This window comes from Tenrec ecaudatus, chromosome 5 (genome assembly GCF_050624435.1).
Source record: "Tenrec ecaudatus isolate mTenEca1 chromosome 5, mTenEca1.hap1, whole genome shotgun sequence".
In the NCBI taxonomy this organism is placed as follows: Eukaryota; Metazoa; Chordata; class Mammalia; order Afrosoricida; family Tenrecidae; genus Tenrec; species Tenrec ecaudatus.
The window spans coordinates 112,125,738-112,151,606 of NC_134534.1; the positions used below are offsets into that span (position 1 = coordinate 112,125,738).

At 40.3% G+C, this 25,869-nt stretch overlaps 1 protein-coding gene and 1 pseudogene across 1 annotated transcript in view; both read right to left on the minus strand.

Moving 5' to 3' along the window:
* Positions 1-6,119: 6,119 nt before the first annotated feature.
* LOC142449225 (NTF2-related export protein 2 pseudogene) lies at positions 6,120-6,517 on the minus strand (annotated as a pseudogene).
* Positions 6,518-12,896: 6,379 nt separating this feature from the next.
* Positions 12,897-25,869, minus strand: part of FRMD3 (FERM domain containing 3) — a 195,916-nt gene continuing 182,943 nt past the window's right edge. Inside the window, exon 14 of the mRNA XM_075550869.1 lies at positions 12,897-14,688. Within this exon, the coding sequence (XP_075406984.1) occupies positions 14,090-14,688 (599 nt within the window). The 3' untranslated portion in view covers positions 12,897-14,089. The remainder of the gene's footprint in view (positions 14,689-25,869) is intronic.

Genomic DNA, 25,869 nt, shown 5'->3' on the forward strand with positions numbered 1-25,869 from the left:
CCTTTCAGTTCTGGCTAGACCAGAGCATTTACACTGGTACAGATAAAAGCTCACGATATCCAGAATCCAGGTCAGAAGAACTCCTCAGGTACAGGAATGAGAGTAGTGATACCATGAGGGTAGGGGGAAGGTGAGGAGAGAAGAGGAGGAAATGAAATGATCACAATGATCTATGTATAAACAACCCCACCCCCATGGAGGACGGACAACAGAAATGTGGATGAAGGGAGACAGCGGTCATTATAAGGTATGAAAATAATAATAATTTACAATTTATCAAGGATTCACGAGAGTGAGTGGGAGAATATAAGGGAACAGCGAGGAGCTGATACCAAAGGCTCAAATAGAAAATAAATGTTTAGAAAATGATGATGACAACATATGTACAAATATGCTCGAAATAATTGATGTACGGATTGTTATAAGAGCTGTAAGAGCCCCCAATAAAATGATCTTTAAAAAAAAAGTCAGACATAATGGCGTAAATGGAGTAAAGCCTGTGGGAGTCATGCTTTCAGGGCCTTCCTTTGCTGATGGGATGTGATGCAAAATGAGAAGAAATAGTTGAAAATATCAATGAATAATTAGAACTTGGAATGTATGAATAAGTTGAATGCCTGGATCTTGAAAAATTGAAAGCCATCAAAAATGAAATGAAACACATGAAGATGGATATTCTAGGCATTAGTGGACTAGTACTGGCCATACTGAATACTGGAGCCATATTGTTTACTATGCCAGGAATAACAGATCCAAGATGAATGGTGTCCTACGCACCATCAAAAAAGGACATTTCAATAATTACCTTGAAATATAGTGCTGTGATAGGATATCTATTCATATTCAAGGAAATCCAGTCAAGCCAACTATTATTCAAATTTTTGCACCAACTACCAAAGTTAGTGATGCAAAAACTGAAGAATTTTACCAACTCCTTCAGTATGAAATTGATCAAGCATGCAATTAAGATGCATTGATAATTATTGGCAATTGGTATGCTAAAGGTGGAAACAAAGAGGAAGGAACAGTGCTTGGAAAAGATGGTCTTGGTGACAGAAACAAAGCTGGAGATCACATATTAGAATTTTGCAAGACAAACGACTTGTTCATAACAAATATCTCTTTTCAACAACACAAGAGGCATTAAACTCCTTCATATGGAGCAAATAGAAATTAAATTGACTACATCTTTAAGAAAAGATGATAGAGAAGCTCAATATTAGCAGCTAAGATGAGGGCAAGGGCTGTGGCACAGACCATCCATTGCTCACATGTAAGTCCAGGTGGAAGCTGAAGAGCCTTGAGTCCCTACCACCTGAATTTTGAGAAGATCTCAAGAAAAAATTTACTCCATTGAACACTAATGACAGAAGACATGATGAACTGTGACATCACTTCAAGAACATCATTCATGAAGAAAGCAAAAGGTCATTAAAAAGACAGGAAAGAAAAAAAAGAAAGAAAAGGTCAAGGTGGATGATGTCAGAATAAACTCTGAAACTTGCTCTTAATTGTGGAGTAGCTGAGGCAAATGGAAGAAATGATGAAGTCAAAGAGCCGATCAGATAATTTGAAAGGGCAGTTGGAGAAGACAAAATCAAACATAATGAAATGTGCAAAGACCTAGAGTTACAAAACCAAAAAGGAAGAACACATTCAGCCTATCTTAAAGAAAGAAAGAAAATTGAAACTTCAATGCAGGAATCATCAAAAGAAGACAGAAATAACACACAAAGTCACTGTAACAAAAAGAACTAATCGACATTCAGCCATTTCAAGAGGTAGCATATGATCAAGAACCACTGGTACTGAAAGAAGTCCAAGGCATTAGCCCGTAACAAGTCTCCAGGAATTGAAGGAATATTTGAAATATTTCAACAGTTGGTGAAGCACTGGAGGAACTCACTCGTCTATGCCAAGAAATTTGGAAGACAGCTACTTTGACAACAAATTCAAAGAGATCTATCTGTATTTGTATCCATTCCCAAGGAAGATGCCCCCACAGAATGTTCAGATTATAGACTAAGATCTTAAATATCACATGCAAGTAGAATTTTGCTGAAGATCATCCAACAATGGTTTCAGTAGTACATTAACAGGGATCCACCAGAGGTTCAGGCCAGATTCAGGAGAGGGATATCATTGCTGATTTCAGATGGATGTTGGCTCAAAGCAGAGTATACCAGAATGATGTTTACTTTTGCTTTAGTGACTATGCCAAGGCATCAACTGTATGGATCATAACAAACTATGGATAGCCTTCAGAAAAAAAATTGGAATTTCAGAACATTTAATTGTGCTCACATAGATCCTGTACCTGGATCAAGAGTCAGTTGTATGAAGAGAACAAGGGAGTACTTCATGGTTTAGAATCAAGAAAGGTGTGTGTCATGGTTGTATCGTCTCACCCTTATTATTCAATATGTATACTGAGCAATAAACAGAGAAGCTGGATTTTATGAAGAAGAATGTGGTATTAGAATTGGAGCAAGGCTTATCAACAACTTTTGATACACAGATGACACAACCTGGCTTATTAAAAGTGAGGAGAGCTTGAAGCCATTTCTGATGAGGATCAAGGATTGCAGCCTCAGTATGGATTACAACTCGACGGAAAGAAAACCAAAATCCATAGACTAGACTAATAGGTAGCATGATGATAAATGGAGAAAACATTGAGATCGTCAAGGATTTCACCTTGCTTCTATCCACAGTTAATGCTGGAAACACCAGTCCACAGATCTAAACAGCACTGTATTGGGTAAATTTGTTGGGCCAGTGAGGGATGTTGTGTCTTATAGTGGGGCCAGCCATATGGTCCTCTCTCTGCATTAGCTGCTCTGAGTGGGAATATCACAGTCAAGCAAGGCTTGGTAGGCCAGGATGTGCTCCACTGTCTCTTCCTTCCCCTTCAGTTGCTTCTGTGCGCTCTGCTCAGACATGTCCCTCTCCCTGAGCTGCAGCTTCAGCTTCCTCTGAAGTAAATTCTTCCGGGTGGGAGGGGCAGCTGTCCACATAGTTGGTATTAGGGCTGGCCCCTCAAACCTCTCCACTGGTTTCCTACTCCATAGCAAGGATGCTACTTTGAGGATGAAGGTGGGCCTGACCCAAGGCATGTATTTTCTTGTTTGTTTTTTAAAATCAATCATTTTATTGGGGGCTCATACAACTCTTATCACAATCCATACATATATACATCAATTGGGTAAAGCACATTTGTACATTCATTGCCCTCATCATTCTCAAAACATTTGCACTCCACTTGCATTGAAGGAGTACTTGAGTGGAGTCCCAATATCAATCTGCTACCTTAATACTAAAACTATAAATATATGCACATAGATCTATTTCCCCATCCTCATATATAAATATATTTACATATGTACATGCCTTTAGACCTCTATAAATGCCCTTTGCCTCCTAGCTCTTTCCTCTATTTCCTTTTACTTTCCTCTTGTCCCACTATCATGCTCAGCCTTCATTTGGGTTTCAGTAATTCCTCTCAGTTACATTCAAGACATGTATTTTCAATCACTGCTTAAGCATGTAAATGATGCATATTGTATAAGGAAGATTTTAAAAAGTGATGCATTTGAATTATGGTGATGGTGATGAATACTGAAAGCACCATGGATTACCAGAAGAAGAAAAAACAAATTTGTCTTGGAAGAAGTAAAGCCAGAATGTACTTACGCTTTGGGTATGCTATCAGCAGCCACCAGTCCTTGGAAAAGGACATCATGTTTGGTAAGAGTGTGGCAGGAAAAGTAGAAGAGCCTTGACAAGATGGATTGGCACAGTGAATGCAATTGACTATGGTTGACTCAACCATAAGAACAATTGCCAGGTTACTGTTGCACATAGGCTCATTATGAGTTGGGTTCCACTAGATGGCACCTAACAACAACAAGCACATTATTATGTGGTATGATTGTGAGTCCAACTTCATTCTTTTATATGTAGGCATATGGTTGTAAAAATGATTCTTTCTGGATTGGATTGTCTTAGAACTCTTGTCAAAAATCAATTGTGGACTCACAATGCTAAGACTATGAATCTGTATGTCTATCTTCATATCAATGCCACGCAGTCACTGTAACTTTGTAATAAGTTTACAAATAGAAAACCTGAGCCCTCAACTTTCTTATTCTTTAATTTTCATGTTAGTTTGGGATCAGCATATCAACCTCGGTATGTCAACTAGGTGTTTGATTATGATGTGCCTTTAATTTGCAGGCTAATTTCAGGAGTGTTTTATCTTAAGAATAAGTTTAATATGTAAACACTGGATGACTTTGTATTTATTTTTTTAATTTTAAATTATTTCAATGATCCTTTATTATTTTCAGTATTTCATTCATATTTTTAGATAAAAATTGACACAAGGTAGATTTTATCTTTTCAAGTGACAATCATGAGACTGTTAAAAATACTGTACAGTCCACATACAGAGTAGTTCCAGCCAAATGAAGTTATACAGCACTTGCAAAAAGCATTCATATTCAAGTTTAAAAACATACAGCCATTCATTCAATTCAGTGACTGCTAATTCTATGCAGACTCTGTGAAATGATGAGACTGTCCTCCTGAAGGGGAAGGTGGTCTTTGGGCCTTAGAATTCTTTATAAAACTTTGGTTTTAAAAATCCAACTTAAAGTAATACACTCATTTATAATGTATAAGTTTATACCACAAGAAGGCATAGATAATTTCAGTTCTAGCCCTCATTTTGTTAATATAGAAGAGACACAGTGTGTAATTTGGGGCAAGAGGAAATTAATTACTGTCTTAAAATTACGTGATACAAAACATTAATTTTGAGTTTCAGTATAAAAATAAAGCTGTCGTGAACAGCTTTAAAACAGCATTTTAAATAAAGTGAAAGTTTAACCAAGAAAAAAAAAGCCTAGGCTTTTTCTCTTTAGAAGTTGAGACATTAAATTATTTATTTTGTTGTGTTTAAGTTTATGAGTGCGTAAAGCTCTACTGCTTTCGGTGTTCTCTCTTAAAAGTTCAGAGTTAGCCACACAACAGAAACAGAATGTTTTAAAACAGATTTTATTGTTCAATACCATATTTTTAGCTAAAATTTAAGAAAAAATACCTCTGACTGTATAAAATCACTTTGTGTTGTGAAATATTTATACATAGTAGATGTTTTGGCCTAAGATCTGCATGGAAGAGGCCAAAGTTAAGAGATGTGTTCTGTTAACAATGGAAATAGCTTTGCTTCCAACTGTCTTGTTTGACTGGTCTACCAGGGCAGGCTCCAGCCCCATCGGCTCTTGAATAAGCTGAGGTCTATACTGGTGATAAGACTAAGTTGAAGAATATTTTTTAATTATGTTTACAATTTAGGTGACAATCCTGACCATTTGGTAACGATATTGACTATCTTAGTAAATTAAATCTTTAAAAGAATACATTTTTTAAGAGAAAGAAAACAAGTACAGCAATCATTATTCAGTTATTTAACCCCTCCTTTTCCCTCCAAAATACATCTTAGTTTTGGTTCTAACCTTGGATTGGATCATTTCTCATTCTCCATTCTCACATTAGAGCCATCAGTCCTGCTACAAAGCATAATGTGCAGTTATTGCCAAGAGCTACCAAGAAAAATCTTCATAAGAAGCTTTGTTTCTAAGGCACCAACTAATATATTCAGATGTCAACTAAGAACATTGTTCGTCTTTGTAAAAGCCATGAGAACAAAAACACATTACTAACACATAACAAGACTACTGATCATGTACATGCAATTTCAGGATGAACTAATACTAAAAAACCATTAACAAAATCTGCATCAGTAATGTTTACTGAAAATAAATATATGTCCGTGTACATAAACAACCTAATAACCAGAAAACCTCCCAGAGAGCTATGGTGTGCTGGTAACACACAGATTATATTACAAAAGGATTTCATTTTTTGCAATGTGTTGAATATTAGTACATAGATTATGGTCGAATATTATGATGGGAATGCCAGTAGTGCCATGTATATGAGACAAAGCTAGCATTAAAGCTTTTGGGGACAATGATACAAATTGGCAGCCACCGGGAATTAGAAAAAAAATCAAAAATATAAACCATAGTTGAAACACGCATGAATTTCTAAATTTATACAATGAAGTGAATCAATTCATACGTATAAAGTTCTGTTGCTGGAACTAATGGATGAAAGGAGAATAAACTACTAGCCCAATCCTGAAAATGGAAGCAATTCCTGACAATCTTCCACATGGTTCTGTAAGGAGTGGATTGGGCAGCCAGCAAGAAGTTCTGGTTAAAGTACTGGTATTTGTTGCCATCCAGCTTCATTTCCAGTACAAGAAGAACTGTGTTCTGAGATGGGGTAGCTGCTCATGAACTGGATGTCAGTCTAGCATGCTGATCTAGAGCTCACCAAAAGACATTTTTAAAAATAGGATGTGCAGCCCAATGACAATATTTCTATTCCATATTAAAGTGGACTTGTCTAGATATAGCCTTTTAAGTGCAAGTCTTCTTTTGTTCATCGCCTCATAATAAATATTAATTCCTCAGTGGCTCTACATACTTACCTACTACGTTTTTCTCTCTATAGACTCCTGGGAGCCCACAAGAGTGTGGTCCAGTAGTGAGGCATCACTAGGTCCTCATATGTCCAGGCCCCTCAGCTTCCACATGATCACACCTTTAGGAAGAACGTGAAACCCGCCAAATTCACAGAGTTCCCTATTCACTCATTTTTGCTATTAAATTTATTCCTATATATTTTATCCTTTCTGATACTATTGCAGATGGAATTGTTTTCTTCAATTCATCACTGTATTATTCATTTCTATGGTGTATAAATATAATCACATTTTAGATAATGATCATTAGGTAATTTTGTTCATTCACTCAGCAAATATTTCTTGATCACCTACCATGCAACAAATACTGTGTAAATGCTGATAATACTGCAAGGAGAAAAACAAATAAAAGCCTATGGTCATATCAGCCACACATTCTAAAAAGATAAATTTTAGGTAGAAGATGTTAGCACCCACTTGAAACAGGAATCAGAAGTTCAGATAGGTTAGTAATCTTGTCCAATTGAAGACCCAGGTTGAAGTGTGAATGTGTCTCTCTCAGTGTTTCATTCCAACAATAGTCTCCTTATCACTCAGATGTTTAAGGCATCCTTACCATCACTCCTGAGTTTCACCACCATTCTTTCTTACTGCTTGAGAGGCAGTGTTTTGCAGGTGACTTTGAATATAAAATACAATGTTGAGTATATAAACACAGACAATTTCTATGCCAGCCTTAAAGGAGAGAGTATTGGGAAATCCATGTTTCTTTGGAGTGGTTATGACAAGCTTTCTGAGCTGACCTCTCTGCCTTGAATGTAACTGGCCTAGCAGATCCACTTGGAAGCCATTGTTTTGATTGAATCATGCTCTCTGGATGGTGTTGATAAATCTAATACTTGTTTCTAGTTATGATTTTTCCCATAAAATGACTCTTCTTGTTTTTGACTTTGCTTAAAAATCTAATGGAAAGATAAGCTCTGTGATCTAATCTGATCTTTGAACAATGTTACTGGCACCTAGTGAGTTGAAAGCTTGCTAAGGCTGAGGTGTTTGCTTAAAATCGACAAAGACAAATCATGTAAGACCTCAACTTCACAAGCTGTCACGTCAATGGCAATTCTGCAATCTTCTTCCAATAGTTTGTGGATTTCAATACAGTTGCTTCATTTGTCAAAGTTTCTTGGCTCATCTTTGAAGTTTTCCCAAATTTCCTTAAAATGTTTGATCTATCCCATATTCATTTCATGTGGGGCATAAAAGAAGAGAAATTGAGTTAAGTCAAGAAAACGACTTACACAGTATGGAGGCTGGCAAGTCCCAAATTTGTGGGTCACACACAGGTTGGAGGATACTCTTGATGACATGGTTGGAGGGGTTTATGGATCCTACAGGTAAGGTTGTGAGGACTGGAGAATCCCAAAAGCTGCAGATCAGATGACAGACTGCTGGTTCACATCCCAAGAAATGATCATGGCGTGACAAGTCAGATGCCAGATCCAGACAGAGTGAGCTTTGTGAGAATGTAAACCACACTCCCAATGAGACTCCCTTTTCAATAGATTGGCTACTCATACCAGATCACAAAATGCAAGTGAGCACATAACTGCCAACCCGCTGAGAATCCTAATGTTGCCAAGTCGGCCTATAGCCATAACCATCATAGCAGCTCAGTGTATTAACTCTTTGCACCACCTGAGACTTCTTAGGAAACTTAGGGAGATGCATTTTTCCTAAACTCTGTGGTTTCTCTGCCTTCAGTTTGTACTCTGTACCTCCACAGCTCCTTTGAGATGTTTTGCTAATGGGTAACAGAGCACATTCAAGGGTCCAATTTCTGACTTTACCTTTGACTTACTATGACTTTGGATAACATATCCCTTCTAAACATCGTTTGTTAAAAAAAGAAAGAATATTATTCAGGTCATAAGAATGGTTTCATGAAGACTCAGAGCACAGTGAGACCTTGGCCCATGGTAAATTCTCAGTAAATGTTAACTCTTGTTACAATAGGCCATCGATTTTCACTGAAACAAGTGTTTCCAACAGTTTTTCCAACTCCGTTATATATGCTTTGAGGAAGGGTCCTGTTGGAGATTTGAGTGCTTCCAATGCTAGTCTGGAAGGGTTGGCTACCTTAGTTATACTTCCACGGGATTCCAACTGACTTCCCAAAACAAGAGTTAGAAGTACTATAAGAACCCACAAGAAGGCCCTGACCCAGGTCTGGTAGTCTGAGGCACAGCCCGCCATTTCTTCCAATCTTATGCAGAGCTTCTCCTGGGGAATCCAGTGCTGGGCATCTCCGATACCTTATTTTCACTGTATTTTCCTCCCTTAGTTAACTAGCCAATTTAAATACCAGGAGAAGGGGAAAGAAGTGTTGACTTGCCCATGTAAAGCTTTTTGTTCCAGTTAACACTTAAGGGCAGGATATGGTAGTCTGCTTCAGTGATCTAAGCTGCTGGAATCTTTGGTGTTACTAACTGGGAGCTTCTGGGTCAATGGAGGTGTTGATATCCAGTGACAAATGAAGGATCAAAACAGAGTTCATATCCTCTATCCTACTAAGAGTTGATGTTTGTAACCAGGAAAATGGCTTTGGTGATCTTCCCAAAGGGCTATTTGGGAGAAGCACCATAGAAGATAAAGGATAGGGGTATGCTGTTCCAACCAGACCTCTGTTCTTTACTAACTTCCAAGTTTCCTCTCCCGTTTTTAGGCCTATCCAGGGCAGGGTCATACATAAACACTGGTAACATCTGAGGTTTAGTTGGTGGTGGGTAGCCTTCACTACTTCTCTGCTTGAAATATTAGAGGATACAAAATCCCTAAATATTTATCATCATCCTGCCTCCCCTCATCCCAGATCCCAATATATAATAGACACCAAGTCCAAAAGAGGATGAAAACCAACTTTATTAATGGATTGGAGAGCATATCTGGGCTCTGAGGTCTACGTTTGGTTTCTTCTTCTCTGCAGTGATGACAGCTGAGCCCACTGAGTGAGGCTTATAGAACTTACCCACCCAGTTCACAGAGAGAGGCTGGAACATGGAGAGCTGGGTCCTATCTGGGCCCACCAGGGGCACGATCCGTTGACTCTGTTTACTGCACGGAGACTGGAAGTCCAAAAGCAGGCCCAAGGAAAAGAAAAAGAGAGAGAAGCAGGAAGACAAGTAAGCAGGGATCTTAAGCACATCATCTCTGCCCAGTCTTGAAAGAGGCCCAAAGAGTCTCGAGCCCGCTCTCTGCTACTTTGCCTTCAATCTGGGAATGTTGGTAGAAGATCCATCCTCTATTTGGGTCAGCAAAGAATGCAAGAAGAAAGAAGAAAGGTTTTCCCTTGGAGGCCAAGTTGGGCAAGGAAGCCAGACTGCTCAAGGAATAAGTGGTGAACTACTATTCTGTGGGACAGCCTTCAGAATCTACAGACATGATCCCAAATAATGGATACATCTATCAGAACCTGGATCTTTGTTTCATGAGCCACTGTGGAATGCGGGTCATAACTTGAATTCCTGGTCTTGCTTGCACGCTGGAGACAAGTCTTGCTGACCAAGAGTTTGACAGACCGGAGAGGTCCCACTAGCTAGGGTGCAACTCTATTTAATACCTATGGCATTCTTATTGTGAAAAGCCCTTCTTTTGTTTCATTCAAAGTCAAAACCCTAAGATTTAACTGACTTGTGCAGAGCTGTTTAGCAGCACACTTATCAGGGCACATCGTGCGGAGAAGGTCGAAGAGGAATTGCGGCATCTGGTGAGGCCCGTAGACGGGAGATGCAGCGGTTTGACAGCCAGTGCCCCAGACTAGGAGCAGCTCTCAGGGTCCCGGAATTCATCTTTTCCTGGAAGGCGGTGCTGATATACTAATACTAGCACTCTCTAATTATTCTTCCTGCCTTTTATGCAGAACACCCTATATTTCCTATTTCTATGTTTAATATAATTAATTGGACCATGCCTTTCTTCTATGTTCGAGTGCATTTCTAGTACTAATATCCCTGCTTTTGGTCTGAGTGAATCCCAAAAGAGGATCAATCTCATCCATTTTCTTGGATTTTTTTCTGTTGTTGCCTTTTTTCCATACTATCGCCATTAAAGGGTGACCTCATTTCTGTCATTTCCAAAAGACTAACTCTACAATTTATAGAAAATAAAACTAAAATAACTGAAGAAACATTTTTCCCCAGAGTGTCTTTATTAGGGATTCCTGCCACCATATTAACATATAAAACAATCTGGAAGTTGACACGGAAATGCAGATTTCACTATACAAAGATAAGGCTCCAATCACAGGTTGCAAGACCCCCAGACTTCTAGTATTTCAATGAAATCACTCATTTTGAATTCTTCCCAGAGTTGTGTTGGTAAATACTCAACAAACCACAAAATAGATTCCACATACATAACATTTACACTATGTTCCAAGCACAGATGGAAATGTACAATGCCTTACCTACATTGTGTTCGCCCATGATCCAACTTGTATTAGCACTAAAGACAAGACTGTGTGCGCATACGTATTGGCCATATATGTGTGTATATATAGCCACAAATATACACACAGTGCTTTTCATGGGAAATTGAAACCTTTGAGACTGTGTATTGCACTCACCATGATATCTGAGAAGGAAGGGAACAAGAACATATCACAAATTCTTCAGTTAGGGCTAAATAAGCAGCACAATGTATATGAAGAGTATATCAGTGTGTGCACACACATATATGCATATTCATGTATAAACACACATATAGCAAAATATGGGATATACATATGCTCACACACTTGCTTTGAACTCTGTATCTCACTACATTATATATTGTCCAGCTTTGGGAACATTCTTTTCCTTATTTGATTTAGGCAACTGGTGGCTGTCTTAAAACAAAACTTAAATGGGTGTCTCTAAAAGGTGGTGGTTTTATGCTGACAAAATGACATCTCAGGAGTCCCATTTTCCTCTGGGTGGCTATTTCTTAAGTGCAACGGGCCCTATCCTGTTCCACTCCTTCACTTGAAAACATTTCCATTCAAAGACGAAGTTTCTGCCTATGAAAACATAAAATGTCAGTTGGAAATTTTGAGATTAGCTATTCCTTAGTCTTTTATATAAATCTGCAGGGTTGGATTACATGTGGTATTTATCTTATCAGTATTATGCAAACATTACTCCCATAATTTTTTAAAAATTAGTTAAAAGGGTGAGGGGTCTAACTATGGTTAAGAACACCACAGAAAGTGACACGGAGAGCGACCCGAAAGGGGTGGTTTCTGTGCAGACTCCACTGGAGCACACTTTTGCCGGAAAGTATGATGTAAATGTCAAATAAGAAGGGAAAAAAATAGAAATCCTGACTTCAAGGCTGGCTATTTTCACACTTCCAAAATAAACAACTTCTCAAGCATTCCCACCACAAAAAAAATAGGTTTTCACTATAGTAGCAAACTTTTAGGTCTTAGACATTTTCTCTAATTAAAAAGAAAATCCCCCAAAACACATAAGCAAGAGCATCCTGCAAACTCAACAACAAACTTATATTACAGTTTGCTCAAACTGACTTCCACAGCTTATTTTAAAAATGAACTATCTAATAAAGCACTCCATGGGAGAGAGATGAGGCTACCTGCTCCCATGCTGACGTGCTGCCTTGGAAACCCTAAAGAGCCATCAACTTCTGCCTACGGGACTGCCCCGAGTCAAAATCAGGGTGCTAATAAAGCACTCTGCTCCACTGAATGAATCGGGCTGGAATGCCCAATTTGGAAACCACACTAAGAATACAGTTAGCTTCATGAGGGTTTGGGAGAGAATACAGGAAACCCAAAATTATGTGTAAATAAAAACAGTGGAACATTGTCAAGCCATAAGAACAATTTCTATGTTCCAGACCCTGTGCTCTTCTATGTACCCCATAGTATCGATCAGCAATCTGCCTGGGAAGGTATCCACTTTTCACGTCCATGGACATGAGGGCATGAAGGAAGACACTAGACCATAAGTCCCCTCTCTGTCTTGTTAGGTCATTTCACTATCCTTCTACCCAAGGTGAAATGGTAAGTTATCTGCTAACCCCCCTTCTCTTTTTCAATGACTACCCCTGGGATAAGTGAGTTCAGGTCTTAAGGAAATTGGTAAAGGGAAGGAGGAGTTTCACGATCCCCATAAAGGAAGACCATCAGCATTGACCAAAATGCCTCTCTTTCTCTCCTCCCTTCCCTGCTCTCTTGTTTCTCTCTCTCTCTCTCTCTCTCTCTCTCTCTCTCTCTCTCTCTCTCTCTCTCTCTCTCTCTCTCTCTCTCTCTCATACACACAGTCACACATATACACTTCTTTTATGTTTTCCCCACAGAATCACAGTGAATGTCATGAGGGACTACAAAATTGACCTTAACGTTTCTCCACTTTTATTCAGATCGATGTAAACATGTTCACGTCTGATCTCACAATGGGTGCACTGTTCCTTACATCCGGAAGAGCTTACGTCACCACCACTTGCATAAAATAGATTGTTTGCCTACCCCACTTGCTTACTAGTACCACTAAAAATTCTGCCTCTACTTTTTTTCTTTCCACTTTCCAATTGTTCAATTCCTATTTACTTTCACTCTGGCATTAATGTACAATCATGCAATTATCTGACATATCGTTTACCTTTTTACCTTTGAAGAGTCACTTCCTTTTTACATGTTCCTGCTTCCTCAGCCAAAATGTATGGACAGAATTCAAATGAAAGTAACAAGTCATTTGTGCAAATCCTTTGACAAATAGACCACCCAGCATCCATCTGGTGCTCTTGTCTACATTCTCCAGATCCATCATCTCTTAGGAGCTTACCTACTTACTGACTTACTGAAGTGTCTTTCAACTGTTGACAATCTCATAGGCAGGTATAACAAATAATGGAATTTTCAGCCACAAGTATTTCTTAAAAAACAAATTAAGAACTTCTCAACATGCCCTTGTGTATTAATATTACAATTTTTACACTTAAATAACTCCAGGAGGCTTTTTTGCTAAAAGCTTATCAAAATATTTTGAACACATAAAAATATTTCTTTTTAAAAACCAAAAACAAAATCCAGCATGAATCTAGTTGTATAGGCCTTGGTAAGAAGACATTGTTTTTGCTGAGGATTACATTCAGAAACTTTCTCTTGGGTTTTCACTGAAACTCTGATTCTGAACCTTGTATCTTGCAATGGGGTCAACTAATTTTTTTGAGGAAAAATTAATCCAGCCCAGTGTATTATGTCTGTATAATGATAGATAAGCAGTATGTCTGTACTAGTTTAAAAATAAACATACTTGGGTTATTTAAAAGCCATTATTCTGATCTGTTGGCTGAAATAACCGTATTAGATTTCACTATAAGTGCAGTGACATGTGGACACTGACTTCAGGGTCGGAGGGATCTGTTATGAGTAAGGAACACCTGTTGATGGCCCCATGACCACGCTGAGAGCAGGGGTTTTCAGGGACAAAAGCCACTAGTATTGAATAGAGCCCTTAGTCAGAGGAGCTCCCGCCTTTACGAGCAACCCAGCACGTAGAGAAGGCGGCTCACTTTCCCAGCCACCCACTCCTTGAGAGGACAATAGTAGTCATAGTGGAATTGCTCAAACTCTGGCGTCTGGCGGATTTCACATAAAAAGGAGAGATTGATACCTGACTCGAGAAGGAGGAGGAGCAGGGGCAATACAAAGAGCAGCAGTCCCAGGCCCGCCACAAGGAGCCTGGAAAAACTCTTGACCAGTGGGTTCACCCGGACATGGCTGGTCAGAATGTCATAGCTCCATGACAGCGCTTGCCGAGCCTCCTTCAGCTCCTCTTCCTCGGCGATCAAAAAAGCATTTTCATCTGCTTCCAGGTCCTCGAATGAATCTGTGTCTTCTCTTTCCAACTCCAGCCTGGATGAACAGTCGAAGAGCATGTCAATCTCATCATCGTCAACGGGGGTGGGGAGCAGGCTAGCACTTGGGTTGTAGGCCAATTCAGAGATGGTTAGAGGCTCTTCTGTTAATTTGTCTTCCTCTGCACTGAAGGGGTCTTCATCCTCATGGGCTTCCTTCACTGGGGAGCTGGCGATCAAAGAAGCAGAAATGCTGTCCTCTTTAGGCAAGGAAACACCTGCAAAAAGATTTTTTTCCTATTTTAGATTAATTTTCTCTTTCTCACAAAAATGTGCATGTGTAAACAAACCCTAAATAATCAATCCTTCCCATATGGTTGACAATATTCACAATATTCAGATGTGTTATAAGTCATGTTTTCAAGAATAAGGCTGAAGTAAGCCAATAAGAGCGATGCCTTTTAGAAATCAACACTGTCATCCAATAAAACAATCTAGGAAAATTATACAACCTACAACCCAATGAAAGGGACTTTCTTACTTTGATGTATTGCTTTCTAATTTTCAGTCTAAGTACATTCTGTGGCTATGTGCTTTGTACAACTCCCACTTATCTGTCCGTTTGGCATACTGTGGAACCTTGAGTTTTGCTGTGCTGTTGAGAATAGGTTTCAGCAGAGCATCATGACTAAGAACATGCTCAACTTATCTTAAACCGAAAGAACTCAGGAAAAAAAATTCAAGCCTGGAGCAGCAACATTGAAAGATTCTACAGGCAACATGTTGACTGATGCAGGAAGCAAAAGAAAATGAAAAGAATCTGCGAGTCACTGTACAAGACAAAAACAGAAACAAGCCCAGTTCATATTCAACCATTTCAAGAGGTAACAGATGAGCAAGAACCACTGGTGCTGCAGGAAGAAGAGCAAACTGACAGAGAAGGGGAGGGCCTGGTTCTACAGGGTCACTGAGAGTCAGAATGGAATCAGTGGGAGGGAGTGAATTACCCAGAAATGGGCTGCCTCTTCCTTCTCCCAAGTCTGTTCTTCGTCTGGAAGCTCCATGGAAACTTATTTATCATGTATGAACTTCCTGGTATTTGAAACACTGGTGGCACAGCTTCCAGCATGACAGCAACAATGAAGCTACCACAGTGTGAAAAAGTGACAGGTGAGTTGGGCTGCTGGGCCGAAGACAATGCATCCCGTGCGAGTTTGCTTGAAGCTATCCACCAAGTACGGAGACCAGTTTAAATAAGTGTCGTGTGGGTGTCTTGAAAAACGGTATGTATTTGGATACATGCATTTGTTTGTAAACATTTTCTTTTACTTTTCATCAATTTCTTTTCTCTCTTTTGTAAAGAGCTACCTCATGATTCATTCAAGTAAGCCTGTGGAGCTCAAACTTACTGTATATTGGAATCGCTTAGGATGCTTGTTGGTTTAAGATGCCACTTTCAACCAACACCATCCTATTACTTCTGTACTTCCCCTTCACCCACGTTTCTACATGACTAGCTGCTGGTTGGCAATTTATCTGCCTTTCCTGTACCACCTCTGGTAACCATCCAAGACTATATGTGAGTGTGAAAACCTTTTCTTGGCTTTTTATAGTAGTAGTCTCATTTGGGGATTGTCCTTTATTTCACTCAGCATAGCACTTTCCTCCTCTAGCTTTAGTCATGTCGAGAGGTGCCTCACAGATGGATCCTTATTTGTTAATGTTGCATAGTATCCCATTCATTAGAATTGAGATTGTTTCTATCTTTTTTTCTCTATTGTAGTGTGCTACAATGAACATGGGTGTGCATATAGGTATTCGTTTCATGGCTCTTGTTTTATTTGGAATAAGTCCAGGCATTTATGAAATGAAATCCTAGAAATACGTTTTCAGTGCTCTTGTACATACAGTCGTGTTATGTGCCTTTTATGTCTGCATCCCATACAAGGTTCAAATGTCCTATCAGAAACCTGTGTGACTTGAAAGCTTATTTGTAATTATCTGAATATAGAAATTATCTCTGTTAGATATTGAAGCCTTAAGCAGTGAGGCATGACTTTAGCACAGTTTTAACAGAATGATATTGCTCGCTCACATCCCGCACCAAAGCGGGGCCACCAGAGGGTCCACAGAGGAGCACGCAGCTCACGGTTTCCTTCGATCTGAGAATGGGTCAGATTCAAGTAAAGCCTTTTGAAATACTTGATTGTATTATAATTTTCCTTCTCCTCATATTATAGCTACAGCATTATTTTGACTTTTTGAATTATGTATAGGTAGACTGTGCTTCCTAGGAGGTTCACCTCAGAATGGTAGAGAGCTTAACAGGGCTTCATACTGAAATGGGGAGGGAGACATTACACCAGAAAGGGAAACAAGCTCAAGTTCACACAAAATCATCACGTCACTACTGAGGTCACGTATTTGTTGCTTATTGATTGGAACGTTCTCTTTCCAAGGTGGGCTAAACACTAAGCAGCCTTACATTGACCCAAGGGGCTGTATACTGGTCTCTTGAAGGTACAGGAGAAGAGTGAAGGAGAACTAGCAAGGAGATCAGAACAAACCCAATGCTTCCCTTCTCATAAGTAAGATTCCATGAAAAGAACAGTGGCCTGGAGTGTTGGAGACCCAAGGTAGTTTCCAGATGACCTTATAAATGCCCCTTCAGTTCTATGAGGCTTGGGCTTGTGACATGAGAAATGGTCGGCATTCCTTCCAGGTCTTAGGCTCAATCTTAGATGATACCTGCCAATATACTGGCTCACTCAAAAAACCATATCACCAAAAGTAATAACCACCTGCACCTAGGCAAGACAGCACGTTTCTCCATTATTTGGAAACTGGGAGAGGGGAGAAAGACATAAGGATACTAGGGTTTTCAGAAATTTTTTACAAGGTGAACACTTTAAAGTCCATGATTTTATCTGATATTCATAAGAGGAGATGAGAAAACGGAGGCTCAGAGAGATCAAGTAACTTGCACAAGGTCCAGAAGCCAGGAAGCCAAAGAGCAATGGTCTGCACCTCAGGTGGTGAGATTCCAGGTCCTGTGCTCATTCCAGAGCACCAGGCTGCCTGACAAGAGGAGCCAAGGGCCAGCAGGGCCCTCAAGGAGCAGGAGGGACTTCACTAGGAGGAGCGCCCTTTCCTGTTACTGACTCACTTCTACTTGTGGAAGGAACAATGCCACACAATGTAGTGTGACCATTCCTCCCCATTTGTCCAGGACAGTCCTGTTGTCTGCCTGCTGTCCTAGAAGAACTATTAAAGGATCTTTTCACTCTGAAAAAGTTTGCATAATAAAATTTATGTTGTGAGCTAGTTATATGCCAACTCTGTGGTTGTATCATAGCCTAGGATAAGAAAGCAGGCTAAACATATAGATAAATAAAAACAAAACACACAAAACCCAACATTTATGGTGATAGGGACTCACCACCACATCAATGAACAACTTTAAAATGTATGGTTTGGCATGTACTCTCAGTCCCTAAAATGTCTTCTAGCCCCATGAAGCTGCCTACAGATTTTCAAGACAATATGGAGTGCATCTGTACATGACTCATTTATCTCCCCCTTTGCTGATGATGGTTAATCCTTATCTTTAATTTTACATGAGTAAAATTCATGTTGTGTGGGGTTAAAGAAAAGATGGTAAGAATGGCATTTATTTTCCCAGTTAAGAGTTTTCATTTTCAAACATGAACACTGCAGAAACATTTTGTACTAGAAAGGTACATGATGCTTCTGGACATAATTGGGAAGCTGCCCATTCATTCTATTTAAAGCCTATGAAGGGTCATCCCAGCGATGCAGGAAAGAACTTACAAGTGGAAACACACACACACACACACACACACACACACACACCAGACCGGAATGCTTTTCCCATATATGACACCCAACCAATGCCGAGGGCAATGCCTCCCATGTCGCCTCTTCTAATATTCACGGTTGGAAGCATGTGTTGGCATTTTATTGATTCCCCTCTCCCTCTCGTGAGAGGCGTTCTCCTGACAGACCACCTCTCTTCTTATGACCATCATTTATTCATCAATCTGCTGATCATGCCTGTGTTCTCGTGCCCATTTTGACACTGAGTTGTACCATTAGCTTGGATGGCTTCACCATCTCAAATGCATCCACTCTCTACTAGTACCTTTCAGCATCCATCTCCTCATACCATCTCACTAACACTACACTCACCCGCATCCAATGACCGTCATATCGCTAAAGGCAGGGGGTAGTTTTCTCTCCTTTTATTGCCCAATTGACCCTTGTGGCGTCACACTCTTTCAGCTTTCATCCAATGATTCCACGCTACTTTTTCTAGGCAGTCTCATCACCTCTCCTCGGGTAGGACTCAACTCTGCTCTTCTCCCTCAGTAGCCTCTTTCTCGGGGTCTCAGCACACCCATAGCTCTAATATGCTACTGCACGATTGCTGAACTCAATGCTGTATGTCACTAGTGCCCTTTAAGGTACAACCAGTTTTTCGTTATAAAGAGTGTTTCATGGTTGGAGAAATCTGAGAAACTACGCACACTCTTTGACCCCTTTGAACATTACCATCAAAGTTAAAAGTACTTGTACAAACTTTGAACTCATCTCCCCAGGTTTGAGTTCTAACCGTAGTTGTCACGTGACCTTTGACAAGTAACTCAATCACTCTGTTCCACTTTCCTCATCTAACACGGAGTCATTTGTCATATATGCCTCATGGTAACATTTTGGGGAGAAACTGAAATGTCTTGATGACAGTGAGTCTTGGTTTGTTTGTTTTTTTAAATACATGAATATATATATATTTTTAAATATGTAAAATCCCTAGCATGTGGTAAGTATAACTATCATGTGGTAAGTATGTACCAATATTATTCTTAGCATATGAAAATGTATGGTAAGTCATAAAGAGAAGAAATTGGGTTTGCTTTATTTAACACAATTTTTTCCAATGTGCAAGGGTAAGTAAAAAAGTATAGTTACTAGGGATCCAGATCACACAGGCATGGGTTTATTCCAAGCAAAACGTGTTTAAACATATCTTGGTGATCCATGGATAGTTGAAGACAATTTCTTTCAGTAATAATATTTGTCTTAGGCATACTCCAAAATAAAAGCCATTTTTGTGACATAGAAAAAATGATTTTGAAAGCAGAACTGAGCAATGATTTTGAGATCACAGTCAATATCAAAATCTTAAGGAAAGTCACCTGGACATCTTGCTGAATGGTTGAAGCTTTTTTAACCAAGAAATGCTTTATTCTCTTGTAGTAGCTTTTGTTAATTGCACAAAATCTTTTTCCCCCCACTTAAACATCACACAATCCTATTCTGAAAGACAAGTGTTCATTAAAAACAGAGCAAAAATAAAAATTCACAACCTTAATTACCTAGATTTGTCATTTAAGGGAGGGTAAAAGGAAAAAGGGTACGAGGGGGAGAGGGGCTTTTCTTACAAGCTTTTCCACGTGTCACATTTTCTCTTTAAAAAGGGAAGGGTTTCAAAAACAAAGGTGAAATAGCTTAAACAGAAATAGTCATAGAAAGGAACTTTACAGAATTACCAACATTAACAACATTGACCAACCAGTTTTATTACAGCATTTCCCCACCCCCACCACCACCCCAGTTTGTCCAGCCAGGCCTAGAACAGGTTGCCTCCGGTTGGAAATGAGTTCAAACCCAGTGAAATTACAAAGGATGCCCTAACCCCTCCAGATGCACCTCCCCTACCCCCATGGCCTCAGGTCCTCCCACCAGTGAAAAAAAGGGCCAGGGTTGTATGGGCAGGGTCCCACATATACATATATATAGTTACATATCTCCCTATAAATGCTGATCTTCTGCAATCGGTGACTTTGAGAAAGCCGACCAGGCAAAGCAGAGGACGCCCACACCCTTAAACAAAGACCTCTTGTTCTGAGACTCTCCAGGCCTGCTCTGGTCCCCTGTACAAGGGGACCTCCAGGGGGCTGAGCTGGCCTTCCAGGAGGCTCTTCCTTGAGCTCCATAGGACCCCGGGGCCCGAGATGCTGGCTGGAGGAAGACACGGGGTCTTGTCCCAAGGAATGGCTGGTCAGGCTGGGTCTGGGCTAAAACTGGGACAGAAAGCCTGTCCCTGGAGGAGGGGTGGCAGCAGGCAGGAAGTGTGCAGGTCAGAGGGCTCTCCAGCGGCAGTCTGCGCTTGTCCCCCTCAGCGACCCTCAGGCCTCTGCTTCCAAGGGCTGGAATGCAGTGCACACATTCAGCTCGGTGAGGAACACACTGCGGTGAGTGTGGACCCCAGCCAGGGCCAGGCCAGGGCCTTGGGAAGGGTGGCACTAACCAGATTCCGTTGGCCTCTAGTCATGTACTCACAAAGGCTTTGACCCAGAAGAGGTGCCCACCCAGGGCTTCCACAGCAGAGTCCTCACCAGCTGGACCACTGGGGTGAATGGTCCCATGGGACCTGTACTCTGGATGCTCACTGCCCTGTCCAGGACCAATGCCTCTCCCAGCAGGGGCCTTGGGGTGGGTGTGGGGTATGGATGAGGACTCCAGCCTCCTCCTCCTGGAGAACCAAGAGGCACCTGCCAACTCTCACTTAGGACTCTTGGTTCCTGGCTGGAAGGGGCAGAGTGCAGTTTCCATCCTGGGCCCAGAGGCTCTGTGCGTGGATGTGTGTGTATGGCACATGTGCCCACACGTGTATAAGAGAGATCATCGAGTCCAGTGTTCAGCGCCCAGCTCCAGAGCTTTCCCATAAACCATGGTGGCTATCAGCCCTCTTTCCTGGGCCTCCAGGGCTTTTAAAGAAGCTTACAGGAATGCTGCCCGAAATGAAACACCAGCTTTCAGATGGATCAAGTGTTCAAAAGAAGGCTGGGAAGACCAAGGTGACTATTTAGGGGATCCCCCAAGGGTAATCTCAGTAGGTTTCCTTGCTGCAAACAGGATGATCGGGGGTGCTTATTATGAAGACGTTTTAAGAAAATTAGAAACTGCATTGGTGAAAAAAGGTTCAGGAAAATTGCATCAAGGAATTTTTTTTTTGTCACCAAATGCCTCTGCTCCTTTTCTGAGAGTAGCAAGAGCTTTCTCTGTGAGAATTTATAGGAAAACCCAAACCTATTGACTCTGCAGCCCTTAGATTTCTCCTTCAGACTGTATTTTAATCCATAAGCTTGAAGAATTTGTTAAAGGAACACATTTGAATCCTTGAAGAATGCCAAAACATAGGAGAGGGGGAGGAGTGGGCAAAGAGGTGGTGCTGACCAACCCAGGGAAAGGTGAGCAATAAGGCATCCAAAATCAGTAGCAAGGAGGGTGTGAGATGCCTGGTAGGGATTCAGCAAGGGCAAGGTAACAGAGAGAAATCACTGAAACCCAAATGAAGGCTGAGCATGATAGTGGGACAAGAGGAAAGTAAAAGGAAATAGAGGAAAGAACTAGGTGACAAAGGGTATTTATAGAGGTCCAAAGACTGGAATGTACATATGTAAATATATGAGTGTAGGGAAACAGATCTATGTGCATATATTTATAGGTTTGGTACTAAGGCAGCAAATGGACATTGGGCCTCCACTCAAGCACTTACTTAATGCAAGAACACTTTGTTCTATTAAATTGGCATTCCAGGATGCACACCTTCCCTACACGATTGCTGAAGAAAAATGTGTGCATAAGCAAATGTGGTGAACAAAGCTGACAGTGCCTGCCTATCAAGAGATATAGCATCTAGGGTCTTAAAGGCTTGAAGATAAACAAGCAGCCATCAGGCTGAGAAGCATCAGAGCCGACATGGAAGAAGCACACCAGCCTGTCTGACCACGAGGTATAGAAGGGACCAGTTATCAGGCATCAAAGAACTAAAAATCATATCAATCGATGCCCAACTCCCTGATACAATCAATGAAGACAAACGTGTGCATAAGCAAATGTGGTGAAGAAAGCTGATGGTGCCCAACTAACAAAAGATATGGCTTCTGAGGTCTTAAAGGCTCGAAGATAAACAAGCAGCCATCTAGCTCAGAAGCAACAACGCCCACATGAAAGAAACACACCAGCCTGTGTGACCATGAGCTGTTGAAGGGATAAGATATCAAGCATCAAGGAACAAGAAATCATATCATTGAAAATGTGGATGAGTGCAGAGTGGAGACTCAAAGCCCAATGGTAGCCAACCGGACACCCCTTACTGAAGGTTGTGGGGAAGAGATAAACCAGGTAGGGTGCAGGGTAGCAATGATGAAACATATAACTTTCCTCCAGTTCTTAAATACTTCCTCCCCCCCCCCACTATCATGATCTCAATTCTAACTTACAAATCTGGCTAGACCCGAGGATATATATATATATAGGCACAGATAGCAACTGGAAACACAGGGAATCCAGGACAGATGACTCCTTTAGGACCAGTGGTGAGAGTGGCGATGCCTGGAGAGTGGAGAGAATGTGGGGTAGAAAGGGGGAACTGAATCTATGTATAGCCTCCTCCCTGGATGATGGACAGCAGAGAAGAAGGTGGGGGAGACATTGGACAGTATAACATATGACAAAATAATAATAATTTATTAATGATGAATGGTTCATGAGGTAGTAGGGAGTGGGGAGGGAGGGGGAAATGAGCAGCATATATTAAGGTCTCAAGCAGAAGGCAAATGTTTTGAGAACAATGATGGCAACAAATGTATATATGTTCTTGACACAATGGATGTATGGATGGATTCTGATGAGAATTGTATGAGTCCCCAATAAAATGATTTTTTTAAAACCCTGCCATTTTAACATGGTAAAAAATTCAAGTTCATCAAATTCTTCAGAGAAAGATTAGAGAGATGGAAAGACCATCTTCAGCGGTGTAAACACCTGGATAGTGGATATATTGAGAAAAACAACCGCCTCACAGTCTGATAGTTTTGTTTAATACAAGTCTATGATTTTGTAGTGATGTTTTTTGCCTTACCTTCACACATATTTGACTATCAAATTTAGACCACAACTTAGTTTGTGAAATAAATGCTGTCAATCATGAATCAACTCAAAACCACCCAACGAGCTCCAGGATCATCATGCAACTGTATAGAGAACATCAAACTCAGTGTGTCCAAAACCTAACACATCCTATGTAACGTAGATCTTGCCTTCCTCCACTATTAACTATATAGTAGGTTTAGACCTCTCACTTATGCCTACATCTTGTCTACCATCAACTCCTAACAACTCTGCTACCTTGCCCACCTTCAAAGCTGTCCTTGTCTTCTCTGTTCTTACTACTTCTCAACAGGATGACAGAAATGGTCCAAATGGTTTCCCTGGCTCCAGTCTGAATTGTTGCTTGAATAACATTTCTAAAATGCCAAAGTAGTCCTATAAATCATTTTATTAAAATCACCCAATGGTTTCATATGCCTTTCAGAATAATAACGAAACTCTTTTTAAAAAAACAAGCAAAGAAAACATATTGCCCTGGAGTTGATTCATAATAATCCTACAGGATGGGGTAGATTGACTCATAAGATTCCCAAGGCTGTAATCTGTACGGAAGCAGGCCACCACATTTTTCTCCAAGGAAAGATGTGTCTCCTGCTGGTGGGTTCTGACTGCTCAATTTTTGGACCTACAGCTCAACACACGTAATCACTGTGCCCAGGATTACTAGGAGTAAGAATCAACTTGGTGCAAAGGGGTGACTCTGCTCTGTAGCCTAGCGCAAAAAAACACTCCACTTCGTATACATCTAATTAAAAAACAAAAACAAAAAAATAAACCTTTGGCACTGAATTGATTCTGGAAAAAATACAACTGCTTCACAGGACTTCCAAGGCCACAAATCATTACAGAAACACTGTCACATCTTTCTCCTACAGAGTGGGCAGGTGGGCTGGAACTACTGACCTTGCGGTTACAATGAAGCACTTAGCCACTATGACACCAGGGATACTTATTCAGCTAATTAGAGGTGCCAGGATATGTCATGCCAGCATGCTTCTGTCTTTGTACAGTTTTGCCTCTTCCTAGAATATGCCTTTCTGAATCGGGAGGGCTCTACTCGATCCTTTAGGGCTCAAGAAGAAAGCAAATGATCTGAAAATGATCATGACAACATTTGTACAAATGTGCTTGACACAAAGGATGGATGTATGGATTGTGATGAGAGCTGTAAGAGCCCCAGTAAGATGATTTTTAAAAAGATGCCATGTGATTGTCACTACCTCTGGAAGGTTCTCCGAACCCCATTCCCACTCAGACATAGGTTCTTCTCATCTGGAAGTTTCCATAACTGACTCTTTCTAACCCAAACCTCTTTCAAATGATCAATCTAATCCAATCATTGTAACTCTAGTGTCTTGGTGGTCTTTAGTTGGAATAAGCAGATGAAGTACTCGGAAGATGGAAACTGCAGAGAAGACAGAGCATGGGCTGAGCTGCGTTGGGTTCTTTCAAGAAAGATTTCTTGCTCTGAAGACATTTTGAAAAGATGCGAGTTATTTTTCTCTGGTTTTTGTTCTGCCTGAAGGAGACACCAGTAACTCTAGCGGCTCTCATGATGCTAGTGTCAAGGTAATCCTCTCCAGCTGGCAATATTGATGTAGAGATAAAATGCACCTGGCAGTCCTAAAACCGGGAGTCCTCCCTGACTGTGGCTGCTTATTATCTTGAATAACAAATCACCTTATTAAGAAAACCAGTGTTAGTTAGGGTTCTCCATTATTTGCTGCAATGCCATCGTAATAAATACAGCTATTACCCACTTTGTCATCACAATCCATCACTACAGTCTTATACAGTGCGACTTTGTCATGCTTTTTCTCACTAGACTTTTATTTTCTCAAGACAGAGACTTAAGATATCTACTGGAGAACTGGGGGGGAAACCCCACTATGTGCAATGGCAAACATATGGAATAACAAATATTAGAAGACTTCACATCAAAGACAGGAACACAACCACAAAAAATTCTGCTGTCCTTATTAATCTTCAATATTATTCTGATATTTATAGACAATCTGATCCAAACAAAAATTTAAAATATATATTTTGGAAAGGAAGGTATAAAGCTATTTTGAGATCATATGACCTATGTAGTTAAAGCAATAAGTTCAAGTAAGTATCCAGGAGAATTAATGAGTTCTGTAAGGTGTTCAAATTCAAAGTTAATATGTAAAAGAAAGGAGTCTGCTATAAAACCAACAAAAGCAAAATAAAAATATGACTGCAAACTTCCACTCAAAATGACTGTAGGTACAAATTAAAATAACAGCATGTTAGTCAGGAATAGCCATAACAGGAAATATGCAAAATGTTCACAATGACCATGTTAAAACATAATTGAGGAATGTAAAAGAAATTCTAGAAAAATGAAGAAACACAGCAATACTATTGCAAAGGGGATCCAATATTTTGAAAATAGCTCTCCTTCATCTCATTTAAAATTCAATATAATTCTAATATACATCTCAATTCATTCACAA